The sequence below is a fragment of the Rhinoraja longicauda genome, chromosome 39 (assembly GCF_053455715.1).
Source record: "Rhinoraja longicauda isolate Sanriku21f chromosome 39, sRhiLon1.1, whole genome shotgun sequence".
In the NCBI taxonomy this organism is placed as follows: domain Eukaryota; kingdom Metazoa; phylum Chordata; class Chondrichthyes; order Rajiformes; family Arhynchobatidae; genus Rhinoraja; species Rhinoraja longicauda.
In genome coordinates this window covers 8,347,688-8,368,743 of record NC_135991.1, presented here as the reverse complement: position 1 = coordinate 8,368,743, position 21,056 = coordinate 8,347,688, and the positions used below count along the sequence as shown (strand labels likewise).

The 21,056-nt window shown below is 50.3% G+C and overlaps 1 protein-coding gene across 1 annotated transcript in view; it reads left to right on the top strand.

The window, feature by feature from the left end:
* Window positions 1-21,056, top strand: part of LOC144611183 (E3 ubiquitin-protein ligase HUWE1-like) — a 231,474-nt gene that overhangs the window by 20,507 nt on the left and 189,911 nt on the right. Inside the window, 2 exon segments of the mRNA XM_078430236.1 lie at window positions 17,467-17,538; window positions 20,181-20,279. Of these exon segments, the coding sequence (XP_078286362.1) occupies window positions 17,494-17,538; window positions 20,181-20,279 (144 nt within the window). The 5' untranslated portion in view covers window positions 17,467-17,493.

Sequence of the window (21,056 nt, the reverse complement as noted above, 5' to 3'; positions counted from 1 at the left end):
ACGGTGGTGCAGCGGTAGAGTTGCTGCCTGACAGCGCCGGAGACCCGGGTTCCAACCCGACTACGGGCGCTGTCTGTACGGAGTTTGTACGTTCTCCCCGTGACCTGTGTGGGTTTTCTCCGAGATCTTCGGTTTCCTCCCACACTCCAATGACGTGCTGGTTTGTAGGCAAATTGGCTTGGTAAATGTAGAAATTGTCCTTGGTGTGTGTGGGATAGTGTTAATGTGTGGAAATCGCCGGTCGGCACGGACCCGGTGGGCCGAAGGGCCTGTTTGCGCGCTGTATCTCTAAAACGGAAAACTAAAACTACAAGGGCAATTAAACTACAAACCTGTGTGTCCTCGGAGTGTGGGTGAAAACCGGAGTACCCGGAGAAAACCCTCGTGGTCACAGACTAGACGTACAAACATCGTACAGACAGCCCCCTTAGTCGGGATCGAACCCGGGTCTCTGGCGCTGTAAGGCATCAATCCCCCACACACTAACACTATCCTACACTCTTATTGAAGCATATAAGATTATTAAGGGATTGGACACGCTCTAGAGGCAGGAAACATGTTCCCGATGTTGGGGGAGTCCAGAACCAGGGGCCACATGCAGTTTCAGAATAAGGGGTCGGCCATTTAGAACGGAGATGAGGAGAAACCTTTTTCACCCAGAGTGTTGCGGATCTGGAATTCTCTGCCTCAGAAGGCAGTGGAGGCCAATTCTCTGGATGCTTTCAAGAGAGAGCTAGATACTCTTAAAGATAGCGGAGTCAGGGGGTACGGGGAGAAGGCAGGAACGGGGTACTGATTGTGGATGATCATTCCTTCTCTCCTGAGATGCTGCCTGACCTGCTGAGTACTCCAGCATTTTGTGAGTGGACGATCGGCCATGATCACTGTGAATGGCGGTGCTGGCTCGAAGGGGCCGAATGGCCTCCTCCTGCACCTTTTGTCTATTGTCTATTAACTCTAGCGTGCCTCTGTGCCACACATGATGACCCCTGGTTTCGTTTAGTTCTTTGAGCTATTGCAATCTTACCGATTGGGGTCTGGGGAGTTTTGCCACTGTTTCCTGCGTGCACTGGCCGATCTGTTTTATCCATATAACCATGTAACCATATAACAATTACAGCACGGAAACAGGCCCGTTCGGCCCTACCAGTCCACGCCGACCACTTTCTCTGACCTAGTCTCATCTACCTGCTCTCAGACCATAACCCTCCAATCCTCTCCCATCCATATACCCATCCAATTTACTCTTAAATAATAAAATCGAGCCTGCCTCCACCACTTCCACCGGAAGCTCATTCCACACAGCCACCACCCTCCGAGTAAAGAAGTTACCCCTCATGTTACCCCTAAACTTTTGTCCCTTAATTCTGAAGTTATGTCCCCTTGTTGGAATCTTCCCCACTCTCAAAGGGAAAAGCCTACCCATGTCAACTCTGTCCGTCCCTCTTAAAATTTAAAAAACCTCTATCAAATTTTTACTAGAATGTTGCCTGGGTTTCAGCACTTAGGCTACAGAGAGAGGTTGAACAGGTTGGGTCTTTATTCTTTGGAGCGTAGAAGGTTGAGGGGGGACTTGATAGAGGTTTTTAAAATTTTGAGAGGGACGGACAGAGTTGACGTGGGTAGGCTTTTCCCTTTGAGAGTGGGGAAGATTCCAACAAGGGGACATAGCTTCAGAATTGAGGGACAAAGGTTTAGGGGTAACATGAGGGGGAACTTCTTTACTCAGAGGGTTGTGGCTGTATGGAATGGGCTTCCGGTGGAAGTGGTGGAGGCTGGCTCGATTTTATTATTTAAAAGTAAATTGGATAGGTATATGGATAGGAGGGGGTTGGAGGGTTATGGTCTGAGTGCAGGTAGATGAGACTAGGTCAGGGAGAATGGTCGGCGTGGACTGGTAGGGCCGGACAGGCCTGTTTCCATGCTGTAGTTGTTATATGTTATAAGTCCTCCCTCAACCTTCTACGCTCCAAAGAATAAAGACCCAACCTGTTCAACCTCTCTCTGTAGCTTAAGTGCTGAAACCCAGGCAACATTCTAGTAAATCTCCTCTGTGCCCTCTCCATTTTGTCGACATCCTTCCTATAATTTGGCGACCAGAACTGCACACCATACTCCAGATTCGGCCTCACCAATGCCCTGTACAATTTTAACATTACATCCCAACTTCTATATTCGATGCTCTGATTTATAAAGGCAAGCATTTTACTTTCTCCAGGGCTCGTAAATAATTCTGGTCGGCCAGTGCAGGAAACGCTGGCCTCCAGACTGCACATGATGACATGCTCATGTGCAAACTTGCGAGCAATACTGAGTATTTTCGTGACAGCCCACTTCAGTTGGGCAAAGCCACGGGCTGTAAACAAAATGTTGTGCAATCTGCACTTTCCATTAAATGTCGCGAGCCTCTCTGGCTGGTGTGCACAAACAAACACAACTCTGCTTTCCGTTCTCTCGCCTGCCTCCCCATCGATTTCTCAACTCGGTCGTTTGTTCGATAACCTTTTCACATCTCTTCCAAAAATCCCCAAAAAATCCAAAATAGCTTTATTTGTCATTCGTTCCGAACGAGATTACTTAGCCAGCAGTACCAAAAACACAAGACACAACCCCAACACAAACATCCATCACAGTGACTCCAAACACCCCCTCACTGTGATGGAGGCCAAAAACGTCCCCTCTCTCTTCCCCCATGCCCCTCCCACGTACAGACAACTCGACCCTTACCGAGGCGACCGACCCGCACAGTCCCCGCAAGGAGATGGAAAGTCCACGCGGCCGAGCCGCACCGGGCGATGGAAAGTCACGCGGCCGCGCCGCGCTGGAAAGTTCCGCGGCCGAGCCGCGCCGGGCGCTGTTCAGTCCCGTGGCCTCGCCGCACCGGGCGATGGAAGGCCCCGCGGCCGAGCCGCCTGCGGCCTTCCAGTTCAGTTTAGTTTATTGTCATGTGTACCGAGGTACAGTGAACGGCTTTTGTTTGCGTGCTAGCCAGTCAGCGGAAAGACTGTACATGATTACAATCGAGCCATTGAGGGCGTGCAGCGTAGGTTCACTAGGTTAATTCCCGCAATGGCGGGACTGTCATACGTTGAAAGACACTGGAATTTAGAAGGATGAGAGGGGATCTTATCGAAATTATTGTAGCAGCTTACTGAAACGTTTTTGCTGTTGGGTTACACAGTGTCGGCTGTGTGGTCATTGCCGATGAAAGATGCAAGGGGTAGTAAAGATGTCTTTTGGATAATCTTACATGTTTCAATAAGATCCCCTCTCTTCCTAAATTCCAGCATATACAAGCCTAGTCGCTCCAATCATTCAACGTATGACAGTCCCGCCATTCCGGGAATTAACCTGGTGAACATATAAGATTATTAAGGGGTTGGACACGATAGAGGCAGGAAACATGTTCGCAATGTTGGGGGAAGTCCAGAACCTGGGGCCACAGTTCAATGCATTCAAGAGAGAGCTAGATAGAGCTCTTAAGGATAGCAGAGTCAGGGGGTATGGGGAGAAGGCAGGAACGGGGTACTGATTGTGGATGATCAGCCGTGATCACGTTGAATGGCGGTGCTGGCTCGAAGGACCGAATGGCCTCCTCCTGCGCCTATTGTCTATTGTCTACTGTCGAGGGCATAGGAAGAACGTGCAATGTGTGTGTGTGTGCGTGCGTGTACACACTTTACCAGCTGTGCCACTGCGCTCCCATGTGGTGTAGATAACTGTATGCATTTGTGAACTTGTAGTTCCCTATGTGGTAGTGTGGAATGGTTTAGCTTGCCAACATCAGGCAGGGAGCATCACTGGCACGAAGGAGGGTCTCGACCCGAAACGTCATCCATTCCTTCTCTGCAGAGATGCAGCCTGTCTGGTTTGTGTGTGCGTGACGGTCTGGGCCGCGTCCATGACTCTCTGCAATTTCTCGCGGGTCTCGGATGGAGCCGTTCCCAAACCCGTGCCGTGATGCATCCCGATAAAATGCTCTCCGCTGCGCATCTGTAGAACCTCCTTAGCCTTCTGTAAGAAAATAACTGCAGATGCTGGTACAAATTGAAGGTATTTATTTCACAAAATGCTGGAGTAACTCAGCAGCATCTCAAGGAGAGAAGGAATGGGTGACATTTCGGGCCGAGACCCTTCTTCAGACTAAGTAAGAAAATAACTGCAGATGCTGGTACAGATCGAAGGTATTTATTTCACAAAATGCTGGAGTAACTCAACAGGTCAGGCAGCATCTTGGGAAAGAAGGAATGGGTGACGTTTCGGTTCGAGACCCTTCTTCCCGCAGCGGGAACGGAGACACGACACAGAACAAAAGGTCGCGTCTCCGTTCGGAAGAGACCATTTTATATTTACAGTCCCCCCCCCACCCATAGTACACAACCCCCAAAAAACTACATCACATTTACACTACAATCGAGACAACAACAAAAAAAACAACATAAAAACACAAAGACAGTGTGGGAGGAAACCGAAGATCTCGGAGGAAACCCACGCAGGTCGCGGAGAGAACGTACAAACTCCGTACAGACGGCGCCCGTAGTCGGGATGGAACCCGGGTCTCCTGCTCTGCATTCGCTGTAAGGCAGCAACTTACATTCACAAAATGCTGGAGTAACTCAGCAGGTCAGGCAGCATCTCGGGAGAGAGGGAATGGGTGACGTTTGGGGTCGAGACCCTTCTTCAGACTGATGTCAGGGGGGCGGGACAAAGGAAGGATATAGGTGGAGACAGGAAGATAGAAGGAGATCTGGGAAGGGGGAGGGGAAGAACCTGAAACGTCACCCATTCCTTCTCTCCTGAGATGCTGCCTGACCTGCTGAGTTACTCCAGCATTTTGTGAATAAATACCTTCGATTTGTGCCAGCATCTGCAGTTATTTTCTTATACTATCTAAAGTTGGAGAAGTCAATGTTCATACCGCTGGTCTGCAAGCTGCCCAAGCGAAATATGAGGTGCTGTTCCTCCAATTTGCGGTGGGCCTCACTATGGCACTGGAGGAGGCCCAGGACAGAAAGGTCAGACTGGGAGTGGGAGGGGGAGTTGAAGTGCTGAGCCACAGGGAGATCAGGTTGGTTAAGGCGGACTGAGCGAAGGTGTTGAGCGAAACGATCGCCGAGCCTGCGTTTGGTTTCGCCGATGTAGAGAAGTTGACGTCTGGAGCAGCGGATGCAATAGATGAGGTTGGAGGAGGTGCAGGTGAACCTCTGTCTCACCTGGAAAGACTGTTTGGGTCCTTGGATGGAGTTGAGGGGGGAGGTAAAGGGACAGGTGTTGCATCTCGTGCGGTTGCAGGGGAAAGTGCCCGGGGATGGGGTGGTTTGGGTAGCAAGGGACGAGTGGACCAGGGAGTTACGGAGGGAACGGTCTCTGCGGAACGCAGAGAGGGGAGGGGATGGGAAGATATGGCCAGTAGTGCGGTCCCGTTGTAGGTGACGGAAATGTTGGCGGATGATTTGTTGGATCCGCTGGCTGGTGGGGTGGAAGGTGAGAACGAGGGGGATTCTGTCCTTGTTACAAATCGTTTGTTGGTGCAAATTCGGTGGGCCGAAGGGCCTGTTTGCAGGTTGTATTAGATAGGTTAGATATACAGCGCGGAAACAGGCTCTTTCGGCCCATCGGGTCCGCGCCGACCAGCGATTCCCGCACATTAACACTACCCTAACCCCACTAGGGACACTTTTTTACATTTACCCAGCCAATTAACCTACAAACCTGCACGTCTTTGGAGTGTGGGAGGAAAGCGGGGATCTGGGAGAAAACCCACGCAGGTCACGGGGAGAACGTACAAACTCCACACAGACAGCGCCCGTAGTCGGGATGGAACCCGGGTCTCCGGCGCTGCATTCGCTGTAAGGCGGCAACTTTACCGCTGCGCCACCGTGACCGCCTTAAATATCTCTAAACTAAATACACCTGTCCAAAAGTCTTTTAAAATCTTAATTTTATCACCTTCCTGAGGCAGCGTAATCCGGATATGGACTGCATTCTGAGTGTGGTGCCTCATTTCTGTCGTAATGGTATAGACAATAGGTGCAGGAGAAGGCCATTCGGCCCTTCGAGCCAGCACCGCCATTCAATGTGATCATGGCTGATCATTCTCAATCAGTACCCCATTCCTGCCTTCTCCCCATACCCACTGACTCCGCTATCCTTAAGAGCTCTATCCAGCTCTCTCTTGAATGCATTCAGAGAATTGGCCTCCACTGCCCTCTGAAGCAGAGAATTCCACAGATTCACAACTCTCTGACTGAAAAAGTTTTTCCTCATCTCCATTCTAAATGGCCGACCCCTTATTCTTAAACTGTGGCCCCTTGGTTCTGGACTCCCCCAACATTGGGAACATGTTTCCTGCCTCTAACGTGTCCAACCCCTTAATAATCATACGTTTCGATAAGATTCCCTCTCATCCTTCTAAATTCCAGTGTAATCAAGCCGAGTCGCTCCAGTCTTTCAACATTTTGTGGCTTCCCTCTGTATCCCAGAGCTCGTTCAAAGTACAATTTGGCTCAAGTCCGAAAACTTAATACTGTTCGCTTAATGCCCTTGTGCCTGTTCACCTACATTTACGCTTTGAGCACAAACTCTCTTCAGGCACGTGTTTTTTTTACCGGACTTCCGTGTTTTTAAAATCCTTTTTCCGCGATTTTTGCACGATTGTTGAAGCGACTAGGCTTATATACACCGGAATTTAGAAGGATGAGAGGGGATCTTTTCGAAACGTATAAGATTATTAAGGGATTGGACACGTTAGAGGCAGGAAACATGTTCCCAATGTTGGGGGAGTCCAGAACAAGGGGCCACAGTTTAAGAATAAGGGGTCGGCCATTTAGAACGGAGATGAGGAAAAACTTTTTCAGTCAGAGAGTTGTGAATCTGTGGAATTCTCTGCCTCAGAAGGCAGTGGAGGCCAGTTCTCTGAATGCATTCACGAGAGAGCTGGATAGAGCTCTTAAGGATAGCGGAGTCAGGGGGTATGGGGAGAGAGCAGGAACGGGGTACTGATTGAGAATGATCAGCCGTGATCACATTGAATGGCGGTGCTGGCTCGAAGGGCCGAATGGCCTCCTCCTGCACCTATTGTCTATTTCCGCGTTTTTCACTTTGCCAAAGTCGTGTTTGCCAACGGAGAAATTGGATCGAAAAGAGAGAAAGGAAAAAAAAAGAAAATAAACTGTGTAGACTTGTAATGAACACCAGGGTTCTGCTAGAGCTCTGTCCCCGTCTCTGTCCTCCTCTCTGTCCCCCCATTCCCTTTCCCTCTGCCCACCCATTCCCTCTCTCCCTCTCTCTCCCACCCATTCCCTCTCTCCTTCTCTCCCTCTCTCTCCCACCCATTCCCTCTCTCCTCTATGCTGCCTGTCCTGAGTTACTCCGGCATTTTGTGATACCTTCGATTTGTACCAGCATCTGCAGTTATTTTCCTGCACTATTAAAGGGTCACTTTGATAAGACTTTATAAACAATTTTGTTTTAAATTGCACGCACCAACAGCTTTGGACTGTTCTTTGGAACACGTGACAATAAACTAAACTGAAACTGAAACAGCCAGCATTTGATTTGAAGGCAAGAGTCACTGAAAGCATCAGTCACTGAAAGGAAGCATGCAGGTACAGCAGGCAGTGAAGAAAGCCAATGGAATGTTGGCCTTCATAACAAGAGGAGTTGAGTATAGGAGCAAAGAGGTCCTTCTGCAGTTGTACAGGGCCCTAGTGAGACCGCACCTGGAGTACTGTGTGCAGTTTTGGTCTCCAAATTTGAGGAAGGATGTTCTTGCTATTGAGGGCGTGCAGCGTAGGTTTACTAGGTTAATTCCCGGAATGGCGGGACTGTCGTATGTTGAAAGACTGGAGCGACTAGGCTTGTATACACTGGAATTTAGAAGGATGAGAGGGGATCTTATCGAAACGTATAAGATTATTAAGGGGTTGGACACGTTAAAGGCAGGAAACATGTTCCCAATGTTGGGGGAGTCCAGAACAAGGGGCCACAGTTTAAGAATAAGGGGTCGGTCATTTAGAACGGAGATGAGGAAAAACCTTTTCAGTCAGAGAGTTGTGAATCTGTGGAATTCTCTGCCTCAGAAGGCAGTGGAGGCCAATTCTCTGAATGCATTCAAGAGAGAGCTAGATAGAGCTCTTAAGGATAGCGGAGTCAGGGGGTATGGGGAGAAGGCAGGAACGGGGTACTGATTGAGAATGATCAGCCATAATCACATTGAATGGCGGTGCTGGCTCGAAGGGCCAAATGGCCTCCTCCTGCACCTATTGTCTAAGAAGTGTTTCAATCCCTGTTAAACTAGTTTAGTTTAGAGATACAGCAGGGAAACAGGCCCTTCGGCCCACCGAGTCCGCCCCGCACGCTAACACTACCCTACACGGACTCGGGACAATTTACAACTTTACCAAAGCCAATTAACCGACAAACCCGCACGTCTTTGGAGTGTGGGAGGAAACCGAAGATCTCGGAGAAAACCCCACGGAGGGAACGTACAAACTCCGTGCAGACAGCGCTGGGAAAAGAACCCGGATCTCCGGCGCTGTGAGGCAGCAACTTTACCGCTGTGACGATGAATCAGGACATCTTGTGACCAGCGTGATGATAAACCAATAGCTCACGGCTCAGGTGCAAAAAGGCAATGTTGAATAAGCAGATTGGCAATTTAAAATGTGCTTTCCGGTTTCCTCCCACACTCCAAAGATGTTAATTGGCTTGGTATAATTGTAAATTGGCCCTAGGCTGTGTAGGATAATGTTCGTGTGCGGGGATCGCTGGTCGGTGCGGACTCGATGGGCCGAAGGGCCTGTTTCCATGCTGTATCTTTAAACTAAGCTAAGCTAAATGTTATTCCTTGTACTGTGGGTTCCAGAGTTTAGATCCCAAAAAAAAATAGTGTAGGAAAATAACTGCAGATGCTGGTACAAATCGGTATCACAAAATGCTGGAGTAACTCAGCGGGTCAGGCAGCATCTAGGAGAGAGGGAATGGGTGACGTTTCGGGTCAAGACCCTTCTTCAGACTGATCATATGATAGATTCAGTAGTGTAAGAAAATAACTGCAGATGCTGGTACAAATCGAAGGTATTTATTCACAACATGCTGGAGTAACTCAGCAGGTCAGGCAGCATCTCAGGAGAGAAGGAATGGGTGACGTTTCGGGTCGAGACCCTTCTTCAGACTGATGTCGGGGGGGCGGGACAAAGGAAGGATATAGGTGGAGACAGGAAGATAGACAATAGACAATAAGTGCAGGAGGAGGCCATTTGGCCCTTCGAGCCAGCACCGCCATTCCATGTGATCATGGCTGATCGTTCTCAATCAGTACCCCGTTCCTGCCTTCTCCCCATACCACCTGACTCCGCTATACTTAAGAGCTCTACCTAGCTCTCTCTTGAATGCATCCAGAGAATTGGCCTCCACTGCCTTCTGAGGCAGAGAATTCCACAGATTCACAACTCTCTGACTGAAAAAGTTTTCCCTCATCTCCGTTCTAAATGGCCTACCCCTTATTCTTAAACTGTGGCCCCTGGTTCTGGGCTCCCCCAACATTGGGAACATGTTTCCTGCCTCTAACGTGTCCAACCCCTTAATAATCTTATATGTTTCGATAAGATCCCCTCTCATCCTTCCAAATTCCAGTGTACACAAGCCTAGTCGCTCCAGTCTTTCAACATACGACAATCCCGCCATTCCGGGAATTAACCTAGTAAACCTACGCAGCGCGCCCTCAATAGCAAGAATATCCTTCCTCAAATTTGGAGACCAAAACTGCACAAAGTACTCCAGGTGCGGTCTCACTAGGGCCCTGTACAACTGCAGAAGGACCTTTTTGCTCCTAGACTCAAACTAGGAGACTAAAACTGCACACAGTACTCCAGGTGAGGTCTCACGAGGGCCCTGTACAACTGCAGAAGGACCTCTTTGCTCCTATACTCAACTCCTCTTGTTATGAAGGCCAACATGCCATTGGCTTTCTTCACTGCCTGCTGTACCTGCATGCTTCCTTTCAGTGACTGATGCACTAGGACACCCAGATCTCGTTGTACGTCCCCTTTTCCTAACTTGACACATAGAAACATAGAACCATTCAGATAATAATCTGCTTTCCTATTCTTACCACCAAAGTGGATAACCTCACACTTATCCACATTAAACTGCATCTGCCATGCATCCGCCCACTCACACAACCTGTCCAAGTCACCCTGCAACCTCACAGCATCCTCCTCACAGTTCACACTGCCACCCAGCTTTGTATCGTCTGCAAATTTGCTAACGATTCCTTCTCTCCAGAGATGCTGCCTGTCCCGCCGAGTTACTCCAGCGTTTTGTGTCTATCTTCGGTTTAAACCAGCATCTGCAGTTCCATCCTATGCATTACCGTACCAAGTCGAGGATGATTTTAATTTAGCACTAGCTGTTCACACACATGCAAGATCTGAGCACCAAATAACCAGAGGATTTGTACATCTAAAAATACACTTAGATTGATGAATAATGGATAACACAGCTTTTATGCCAATTCCACTGAAGGTTCCCATCTTTCCGATGTAAAAGCTTCCAGGGTTTTGAGGGACTGATTAGATGCTGCTTGCTTTTCAAAGCGCGTTAAACACCTGTGCTATCCGAAGAATCAGTTCAGTTCAGGTGCAGATACGAGGATGTTGCCAGGACTAGAGGGTGTGAGCTACAGGGAGAGGTTGAGCAGGCTGGGTCTCTATTCCCTGGAGCGCAGGAGGATGAGGGGTGATCTTATAGAGGTGTACAAAATCACGAGAGGAATAGATCGGGTAGACGCACAGAGTCTCTTGCCCAGAGTAGGGGAATCGAGGACCAGAGGACACAGGTTCAAGGTGAAGGGGAAAAGATTTAATAGGAATCTGAGGGGTAACGTTTTTACACAAAGGGTGGTGGGTGTATGGAACAAGCTGCTGGAGAAGGTAGTTGAGGCTGGGACTATCCCAATGTTTAAGAAACTGTTAGACAGGTACGTGGATAGGACGGGTTTGGAGGGACATGGACCAAACGCGGGCAGGTGGGACTAGTGTAGATGGGGCATGTTGGTCGGTGTGGGCAAGTTGGGCCGAAGGGCCTGTTTCCACGCTGTATCACTCGATTACTCACTCGATCACACACTCCATCACTCTCTCCATCACTCTCTCCATCACTCTCTCCATCACTCTCTCCATCACTCTCTCCACCACTCCCTCCTGGTTTACACTGAAGATGGACACAAAATGCTGGAGTAACTCAGCGGGACAGGCAGCATCTCTGGAGAGAAGGAAAGGGGGGGGGGGGGGGGTCCAGTTTAGGATGCGTCTATATCGAGGTACAGTGAAAAGCTTTTGTTGCGTGCTAACCAGTCAGCGGAAAGACAATATACGATTACAATCGAGCCATTTACAGTCTATAGAAACATGATAAGAGAGTAACGTTCAGTGCAAGGTAAAGCCGGCAAATTTGATCAAAGATAGTCCGAGGGTCACCAAAGAGGTGGATAGTAGTTCAGCACTGCTCTCTGGTTGTGGTAGGACGGTTCAGTTGCCTGATAACAGCTGGGAAGAAACTGCCCCTGAATCTGGAGGTGTGCGTCTCCACACTTCTGCACCTCTTGCCCGATGGGAGAGGGGAGAAGAGGGAGAGACCGACCGGGGTGAGACTGGTCCTTGATTCTGCTGCTGGCCTTGCCGAGGCAGCGTGAGGTGTAGACGGAGTCGATGGAAGGGGAGGTTGGTTTGTTTGTGCGTGCGTGCGACGGTCTGGGCTGCTGGCCTTGCCGAGGCAGCGTGAGGTGTAGATGGAGTCGATGGAAGGGAGGTTGGTTTGTGTGCGTGATGGTCTGGGTTGCGTCCACAATTCTCTGCGATATCTTACGCGTCTCGGATGGAGCTGTTCCCAAACCGTGTAGTGATGCGTCGTGATAAAATGCTTTCTACGGCACCTCTGTAGAAGTTGGTGAGAGTTGTTGGGGACATGCCAAACTTCGTAAGCCTGTTGTGGCAGTGTGCTTTCTTGGTGTAAGAAAATAACTGCAGATGCTGGTACAAATCGAAGGTATTTATTTAACAAAATGCTGGAGTAACTCAGCAGCATCTCAAGGAGAGAAGGAATGGGTGATGTTTCGGGTCGAGACCCTTCTTCTGACCTATCTTTCTTTCTGTTACCTATTTGTTGGGTGAGAACGAGAAGCTGGTGTGACTTGTTTATTTCACAAAATGCTGGAGTAACTCAGCGGGTCAGGCAGCATCTCAGGAGAGAGGGAATGGGTGACGTTTCGGGTCGAGACCCTTCAGACTGATGTCAGGGGGGGTGGGACAAGGGAAGGATATAGGTGGAGACAGGAAGATAGAGGGAGAACTGGGAAGAGGAAGGGGAAGAGAGGGACAGAGGAACTATCTAAAGTTGGAGAAGTCAATGTTCATACCACTGGGCTGCAAGCGGCCCAGGCGAAATATGAGGTACTGTTCCTCCAATTTGCGGTGGGCCTCACTATGGCACTGGAGGAGGCCCAGGACAGAAAGGTCAGACTGGGAGTGGGAGGGGGAGTTGAAGTGCTCAGCCACCGGGAGATCAGTTTGGTTAATGCTGACCGAGCGCAGGTGTTGAGCGAAGCAATCGCCGAGCCTGCGCTTGGTTTCGCCGATGTAAAGAAGTTGACATCTGGAGCAGCGGATGCAATAGATGAGGTTGGAAGAGGTGCAGGTGAACCTCTGCCTCACCTGGAAAGATTGTTTGGGTCCTTGGATGGAGTTGAGGGGGGAGGTAAAGGGACAGGTGTTGCATCTCGTGCGGTTGCAGGGGAAAGTGCCCGGGGATGGGGTGGTTTGGGTAGGAAGGGACGAGTGGACCAGGGAGTTACGGAGGGAACGGTCTCTGCGGAACGCAGAAAGGGGAGGGGATGAGAAGATGTGGCCAGTAGTGGGGTCCCATTGTAGGTGACGGAAATGTTGGCGGATGATTTGTTGAAAGGTCTTGACCCGAAACGTCACCCATTCCTTCTCTCCCGAGATGCTGCCTGACCCGCTTAGTTACTCCAGCATTTTGTGTCTACCTTTGCGTACAAATTTGAGTCACTTTCACGTGTTGCTTTTGATATTGATTCACTCCGTGTGATGTGATCGTGCGTCAAGATTTTAGATTTAGATTTAGAGATACAGCTGGGAAACAGGCCCTTCGGCCCACTGGGTCCGCGCCGCCCAGCGATCCCCGCACACTAACACTATCCTACACACACTAGGGACAATTTTTACATTTGCCCAGCCTATTAACCTACATACCTGTACGTCCTTGGAGTGTGGGAGGAAACCGAAGATCTCGGGGAAAACTCACGTGGGGAACGTACAAACTCCGTACAGACGGCGCCCGTAGTCAGGATCGAACCCGAGTCTCCGGCGCTGCATTCGCTGTAAGGCAGCAACTCTACCGCTGCGCCACCGTGCCGCCCTAAAGGCAGTAGCTATCAAGGCAGTTTGTCCTTTGAAGTTCATTTGGGGTCCGTACTATTGAATAGGGCGGCGCGGTGGCGCAGCGGTAGAGTTGCTGCCTCACGGCGCCAGAGACCCGGGTTCGATCCTGACTACGGGTGCTGTCTGTACGGAGTTTGTATGTTCCCCACGTGACCTGCGTGGGTTTTCTCCGGGCGCTCCGGTTTCCTCCCACACTCCAAAGACGTGCAGGTTTGAAGGCAAATTGGCTTTGGTAAAAAGTAATTAAATTGTCCCTGGTTGTCGGGTTGTGCTACTGCAGTAGAGGCCGATTCACTGGATGGATTTAAGAGAGAGTTAGATAGAGCTCTACGGGCTAGCGGAATCAAGGGATATGGGGAGAAGGCAGGCATGGGGCACTGATTGTGGACGATCAGCCGCGATCGCAATGAATGGCGGTATAATATAAGAAAATAACTGCAGATGCTGGTACAAATCGAAGCTATTTATTCACAAAATGCTGGAGTAACTCAGCAGGTCAGGCAGCATCTCAGGAGAGAAGGAATGGGTGATGTTTCGGGTCGAGACCCTTCTTCAGACTGATGTCGGGGGGCGGGACAAAGGAAGGATATAGGTGGAGACAGGAAGATAGAGGGAGATCTGGGAAGGAGGAGGGGAAGAGAGGGACAGAGGAACTATCTAAAGTTGGAGAAGTCGATGTTCATACCGCTGGGCTGCAAGCTGCCCAGGCAAAATATGAGGTGCTGGCTCGAAGGGCCGAATGGCCTCCTCCTGCACCTATTGTCTATGTTTCTGCGTACAGGGATCGCTGGTCAGCGCGGACCATGTTTGACTGCAGGTCACAGACGTTCCCTGAGCACATGCTTCTTTCCTCTGTGGCTTTGCACACAAAGTTTTGAACCTTCCTGGTTTCTTCGGGACTGCACGGTGGCGCAGCGGTAGAGTTGCTGCCTCACGGCGCCGGAGACCCGGGTTCCATCCCGACTACGGGCGCCGTCTGTACGGAGTTTGTAAGTTCTCCCCGCGACCTGCGTGGGTTTTCTCCGAGACCTTCGGTTTCCTCCCACACTCCAAAGACGTGCGGGTTTGTAGATTAATTGGCTTGGTATAAGTGTAAATTGTCCCTAGTGTGTGTAGGATAGTGTTAGTGTGCAGGGATCGCTGGTCGGCGCGGATTCGGTGGGCAGAAGGGCATGTTTCCGCGCTATATCTCTTAAACTAGTGTGTGACAATAGACAACAGGTGCAGGAGGAGGCCATTTGGCCCTTCGAGCCAGCACCGCCATTCAATGTGATCATGGCTGATCATTCTCAATCAGTACCCCGTTCCTGCCTTCTCCCCATACCCCCTGACTCCGCTATCTTTAAGAGCTCTATCCAGCTCTCTCTTGAATGCATTCAGAGAATTGGCCTCCACTGCCTTCTGAGGCAGAGAATTCCACAGATTCACAACTCTCTGACTGAAAAAGTTTTTCCTCATCTCAGTTCTAAATGGCCTACCCCTTATTCGTAAACTGTGTGAGGCCCCTGGTTCTGGACTCCCCCAACATCGGGAACATGTTTCCTGCCTCTAACGTGTCCAATCCCTTAATACGGGTGAACGGGGAATCGCTGGTCGGTACAGACTCGGTGGGCCGAAGAGCCTGTGTCTGCTTTATCTCTAAACTAAACTAAACTTAGTCCATGCCCTGTTCATGTTTTCTTTTGTCAGTAAAGGAACGATGAGCTTCCAATCTTTCATAGGGTCAGAGCGTGGAGAGAGACCCTTGTGTCCATCCGGTCCATGCTATCCATCCTGCACTAACCCCTTTTCATTTTTCCACTTCTCCATCCATCCTGACCTCAGGAGCTGTGTGTACGGAGTTTGCACATTCTCCCTGTGACCGAGTGGGTTGTCTCTGGGCTTTCCTCCCACACTCTGCTGTATGACTAGATGGGCTGAAGGGCTTGTCCCTGTTAGAAGGATGAGAGGGGATTTTATTGAAACATATAAGATTATTAAGGGATTGGACACGCTAGAGGCAGGAAACATGTTCCCGATGTTGGTTGCAGTGCCCTAGTGAGACCGCACCTGGAGTACCGTGTGCAGTTTTGGTCTCCAAATTTGAGGAAGGACGTCCTTGCTATTGAGGGCGTGCAGCGTAGGTTCACCAGGTTAATCCCCGGGATGGCGGGACTGTCATACGATGAAAGGCTGGAGCGACTGGGCTTGTATACACTGGAATTTAGAAGGATGAGAGGGGATCTTATCGACACATATAAGATTATTAAGGGGTTGGACACGTTAGAGGCAGGAAACATGTTCCCGATGTTGGGGGAGTCCAGAACCAGGGGCCACAGTTTAAGAATAAGGGGTAGGCCATTTAGAACGGAGATGAGGAAAAACTTTTTCACTCAGAGTTGTGAATCTGTGGAATTCTCTGCCTCAGAAGGCAGTGGAGGCCAATTTTCTGGATGCTTTCAAGAGAGAGCTAGATAGAGCTCTTAATGATAGCGGAGTCAGGGGGTATGGGGAGATGGCAGGAACAGGGTACTGATTGTGGATGATCTGCCACTGTACTGCCTTTTGGCTGATGCAAGTTCAGTTTAAAGATACAGCGCGGACGGAAACAGGCCCTTCGGCCCACCGAGTCCGTGCCGACCAGCGAGGCGACATATGAGGAAATATTGGAAAGACTGGGCTTGTATTCACTGGAGTTTAGAAGGATGAGAGGGGATCTCATAGAGACGTACAAAATCATAAAAAGACTGGACAAGCTAGATGCAGGAAAAATGTTCCCAATGTTGGGCGAGTCCAGAACCAGGGGCCACACAGTCTAAGAATAAAGGGGAGGCCATTTAAAACTGAGGTGCGAAGGAACTTTTTCACCCAGAGAGTTGTGTATGTGTGGAATTCTCTGCCACAGAGGGCAGTGGAGGCCAATTCACTGGATGGATTTAAGAGAGTGTTCGATAGAGCTCCAGGGGCTAGTGGAATCAAGGGATATGGGGAGAAGGCAGGCACGGGTTACTGATTGTGGATGATCAGCCATGATCAGCCGGAATCTTGGAATCGTCTTTGATCAAACCCTCTCCTTCGACAAACACATCAAACACATCACAAAGACAGCCTTCTTCCACCTCAAAAACATTGCCCGTCTCCGTCCATGCCTCCTCCACAGCTGCAGAAACCCTCATCCACGCCTTAATCACCTCCCGTCTGGACTACTGCAACAGCCTCCTCTATGGCACACCCTCAAAAATCATCAGTAAACTTCAATACTTTCAAAACTCCGCTGCCCGTCTACTCACCCACACCCCGATCCGTGACCATATCACCCCCGTCCTTTACAAACTCCACTGGCTCCCCATCCCCCAGAGAATCCAGTACAAAATCCTCCTCACGACCTACAAAGCCCTCCATAACCTGGCCCCATCCTACCTGACCGACCTCCTCCACAGGCACACTCCCACCTGCACCCTCCGCTCTGCTGCTGCCAATCTCCTATCCCCCCACATCCGGACCAAACTCAGATCCTGGGGGGACAGGGCTTTCTCCATCGCTGCTCCCACCCTATGGAACTCACTACCTCAAACCATCAGAGACTCCTCCACACTCACCACATTCAAAACATCACTGAAGTCTCACCTGTTCAGTACTGCCTTCAACCACTGAAGGTCACCCCACCTTCTGTCTCCTTTCTCTGTTCGTTTACTTATTTATCTATTTATTCACTTCCCTATGTTCTCTAAATCCCTGTAAAGCGTCTTTGAGTATATGAAAAGCGCTATATAAATGTAATGTATTATTATTATTATTATTATGATCATAATGAATGTCGGTGCTGGCTCGAAGGGCCAAATGGCCTCCTGCACCTATTTTCTATGTTCCATGTTTCTATGATTGCAGTTACTAAAAACAGAAGCGTTTGCTTTTCCTTCTGCAAGTAGTTTCTGAAATGTTTCGACCAGTTGTAATTTATTGAAAGAGATGCTACTGTAGCTGTGTTTTAGCTGCAAGCTCTAAATAGTTTTTGTTTTCCTTGCAGATCTAGATTGTAGAAGCTGAAAGAAAAATGAAAGTCGACAGAACAAAGCTGAAGAAAACTCCGACCGAAGCTGTAAGTTGGGGCCGTTTGGCCGAACGGATGATCAGGCCTTTATCTCCTGTTCCACAGAATAGAAACATAGAAAATAGGTGCAGGAGTAGGCCATTCGGCCCTTCGAGCCTGTATGCACCGCCATTCAAAATGATCATGGCTGATCATCCAACCCGTTCCTGCCTTCTCTCCATACCCCCTGATCCCTTTAGCCTCAAGGGCCACATCTAACTCCCTCTTAAATATAGCCAATGAACTGGCCTCAACTACCCTCTGTGGCAGAGAATTCCACAGATTCACCACTCTGTGTGGAAAAAAAAAGTTCTCATCTCGGTCCTAAAAGACTTCCCCCTTATCCTTAAACTGTGACCCCTTGTTCTGGACTTCCCCAACATCGGGAACAATCTTCCCGCATCTAGCCTGTCCAACCCCTTAAGAATTTTGTAAGTTTCTATAAGATTCCCCCCTCAATCTTCTAAATTCCAGCGAGTACAAGCCGAGTCTATCCAGTCTTTCTTCATATGAAAGCCCCGCCATCCCAGGAAACGTCACCCATTCCTTCTCTCCCGAGATGCTGCCTGACCTGCTGAGTTACTCCAGCATTTTGTGAATAAATCAATCTGGTGAACCTTCTCTGTACTCCCTCTATGGCAAGAATGTCTTTCCTCAGATTAGGAGACCAAAACTGTACGCAATACTCCAGGTGTGGTCTCACCAATGCCCTGTACAACTGCAGCAGAACCTCCCTGCTCCTATACTCCTATACTCCTCCAACCTCTGCATCCGCCATTCCAGGTGTCAACTTCTCTACACCGGCGAGACCAAGCGCAGGCTCGGCGATCGTTTCGCTCAACACCTCCGCTCAGTCCGCTTTAACCTACCTGATCTCCCGGTGGCTCAGCACTTCAACTCCCCCTCCCACTCCCAGTCTGACCTTTCCACAGGTAGACAGGATGGTACCCGGGTCTCCGGCAACATGCCCCATCTACACTAGTCCCACCTGCCCACACCGACCAACATGCCCCATCTACACTAGTCCCACCTGCCCACACCGACCAACATGCCCCATCTACACTAGTCCCACCTGCCCACACCGACCAACATGCCCCATCTACACTAGTCCCACCTGCCCACACCGACCAACATGCCCCATCTACACTAGTCCCACCTGCCCACACCGACCAACATGCCCCATCTACACTAGTCCCACCCGCCCACACCGGCCAACATGCCCCATCTACACTAGTCCCACCTGCCCACACCGGCCAACATGCCCCATCTACCCTAATCCCACCTACCCACACTGACGAACATGCCCCATCTACACTAGTCCCACCTGCTTGCGTTTGGTCCATATCCTTCCAAACCCGTCCTATCCATGTACCTGTCTAACTGTTTCTTAAACGTTGGGATAGTCCCAGCCTCAACTACCTCCTCCGGCAGCTCGTTCCATACACCCACCATCCTCTGTGTGGAAAAGTCACCTCCTCAGATTCCTGTTAAACCTTTTCACCTTAAACCTATGTCCTCTGGTCCTCGATTCCCCTACTCTGGGCAAGAGACTCTGCCCGATCTATTCCTCTCGTGATTTTGTACACCTCTATAAGATCGCCCCTCATCCTCCTGCGCTCCAAGGAATAGAGTCCCAGCCTGCCCCAACCTCTCCCTGTAGCTCACACCTCTAGTCTTGGCAACATCCTCGTAAATCTTCTCTGAACCCTTTAAAGCTTGACGAAATCTATATACTAAAACTCTTGTTTGTTCCTGGACTTCAGCCAAAACGGTGCACGATAGCGCGACAATTTTAGGCCCACCTTACTCACCGTCGTCCCTTTGGTGCTAATGGAAGAAGTTTCATTGAAATCGGTGTTATATTTTTAAACTTATTCACGTTTTTAAAGTTTAAATCTATCTCCTAGGGAGGTAGGGGGGAGAATAAGGGAGGTTGAAGGGGATGGAGGAGGGGGATGTGGGGAGGGGGGGGGGAGGGGGAGAGAGAGGGGGGAGAGAGAGGGGGATAAGGGGAGAGAGGGGGATGAGGGGGCGAGGAGGGAGAGAGGGGGGAGGGGAAGAGAGAGGGGAGGGGAGAGGCGGGGGCATAGAGAGAGGCGGGGGCATAGAGAGAGGGGGGGAGGAGGAGAGGGGAGGAGGAAGATAGGGGAGGTGGAGGAGAGAGGATGAGAGGGGGAGGAGGGGAGGGGGGGGTGGAGGATGAGAGGGGGTAGAGGGGGAGGGAGGGGGGGGAGGAGAAGAGAGGGGGTGAGGAAGAGAGAGGGGAGGAGGAAGAAGAGAGAGGGGGGAGGGGGAGAGAGGGGGGGGAGGAGAGAGGAGGGGGAGGTGGAGGAGAAAGGGGGGAGGGGGGGACGGAGAAGAGGGGGGGGAGGAGGAGGGAGGGGGAGGGGAGGAGGAGAGGGAGGGGGAGGAGAGAGGGGGAGGAGGAGAGGTGGAGGAGGAGAGAGGGGGAGAGGGAGGGAGGGGGAGGAGAAAGAGGCAGGGGTGGAGGGGAGGAGGAGAGGTGGAGGAGAGGGGGGGGAGGTGAGAGGGGAGAGGGTGCTGCACCAATGCAGGAGAGGTTTGGGCCCAACGTGTCCAACCTGGCCTGGTCTTTCCTACTGCCAGGATGTTCCGGTAAAGCTGAACTGTTTTCTACTCTCTGTTTCTAGCCTGCGGATTGCCGTGCCCTGATCGACAAGCTGAAGGCTTGCAACGATGAACAGCTCCTGAGGGAACTTCAGCAGATCAAGACATGGAATATTGGAAAGGTGGGTCGACTCCTTGTGTTTGAGTGTAGTTTATTTAGTCAAGCATGCAGGTACAGCAGGCAGTGAAGAAAGCCAATGGCATGTTGGCCTTCATAACAAGAGGAGTTGAGTAGAGGAGCAAAGAGGTCCTTCTGCAGTTGTACAGGGCCCTAGTGAGACCGCACCTGGAGTACTGTGTGCAGTTTTGGTCTCCAAATTTGAGGAAGGACATTCTTGCTATTGAGGGCGTGCAGCGTAGGTTTACTAGGTTAATCCCCGGAATGGCGGGACTGTCATATGTTGAAAGACTGGAGCGACTAGGCTTGTACACACTGGAATTTAGAAGGATGAGAGGAAATCTTATAGAAACGTATAAGATTATTAAGGGTATAAGAAAATAACTGCAGATGCTGGTACTAATCGATTTATTCACAAAATGCTGGAGTAACTCAGCAGGTCAGGCAGCATCTCGGGATGAAGGAATGGGTGACGTTTCGGGTCGAGACCCTTCTTCAGATTATTAAGGGGTTGGACACGTTAGAGGCAGGAAACATGTTCCCAATGTTGGGGGAGTCCCGAATAAGGGGCCACAGTTTAAGAATAAGGGGTAGGTCATTTAGAACGGAGATGAGGGAAAACCTTTTCAGTCAGAGAGTTGTGAATCTGTGGAATTCTCTGCCTCAGAAGGCAGTGGAGGCCAATTCTCTGAATGCATTCAAGGGAGAGCTATATGGAGCTCCTAAGGATAGCGGAGTCAGGGGGTATGGGGAGAAGGCAGGAACGGGGTACTGATTGAGA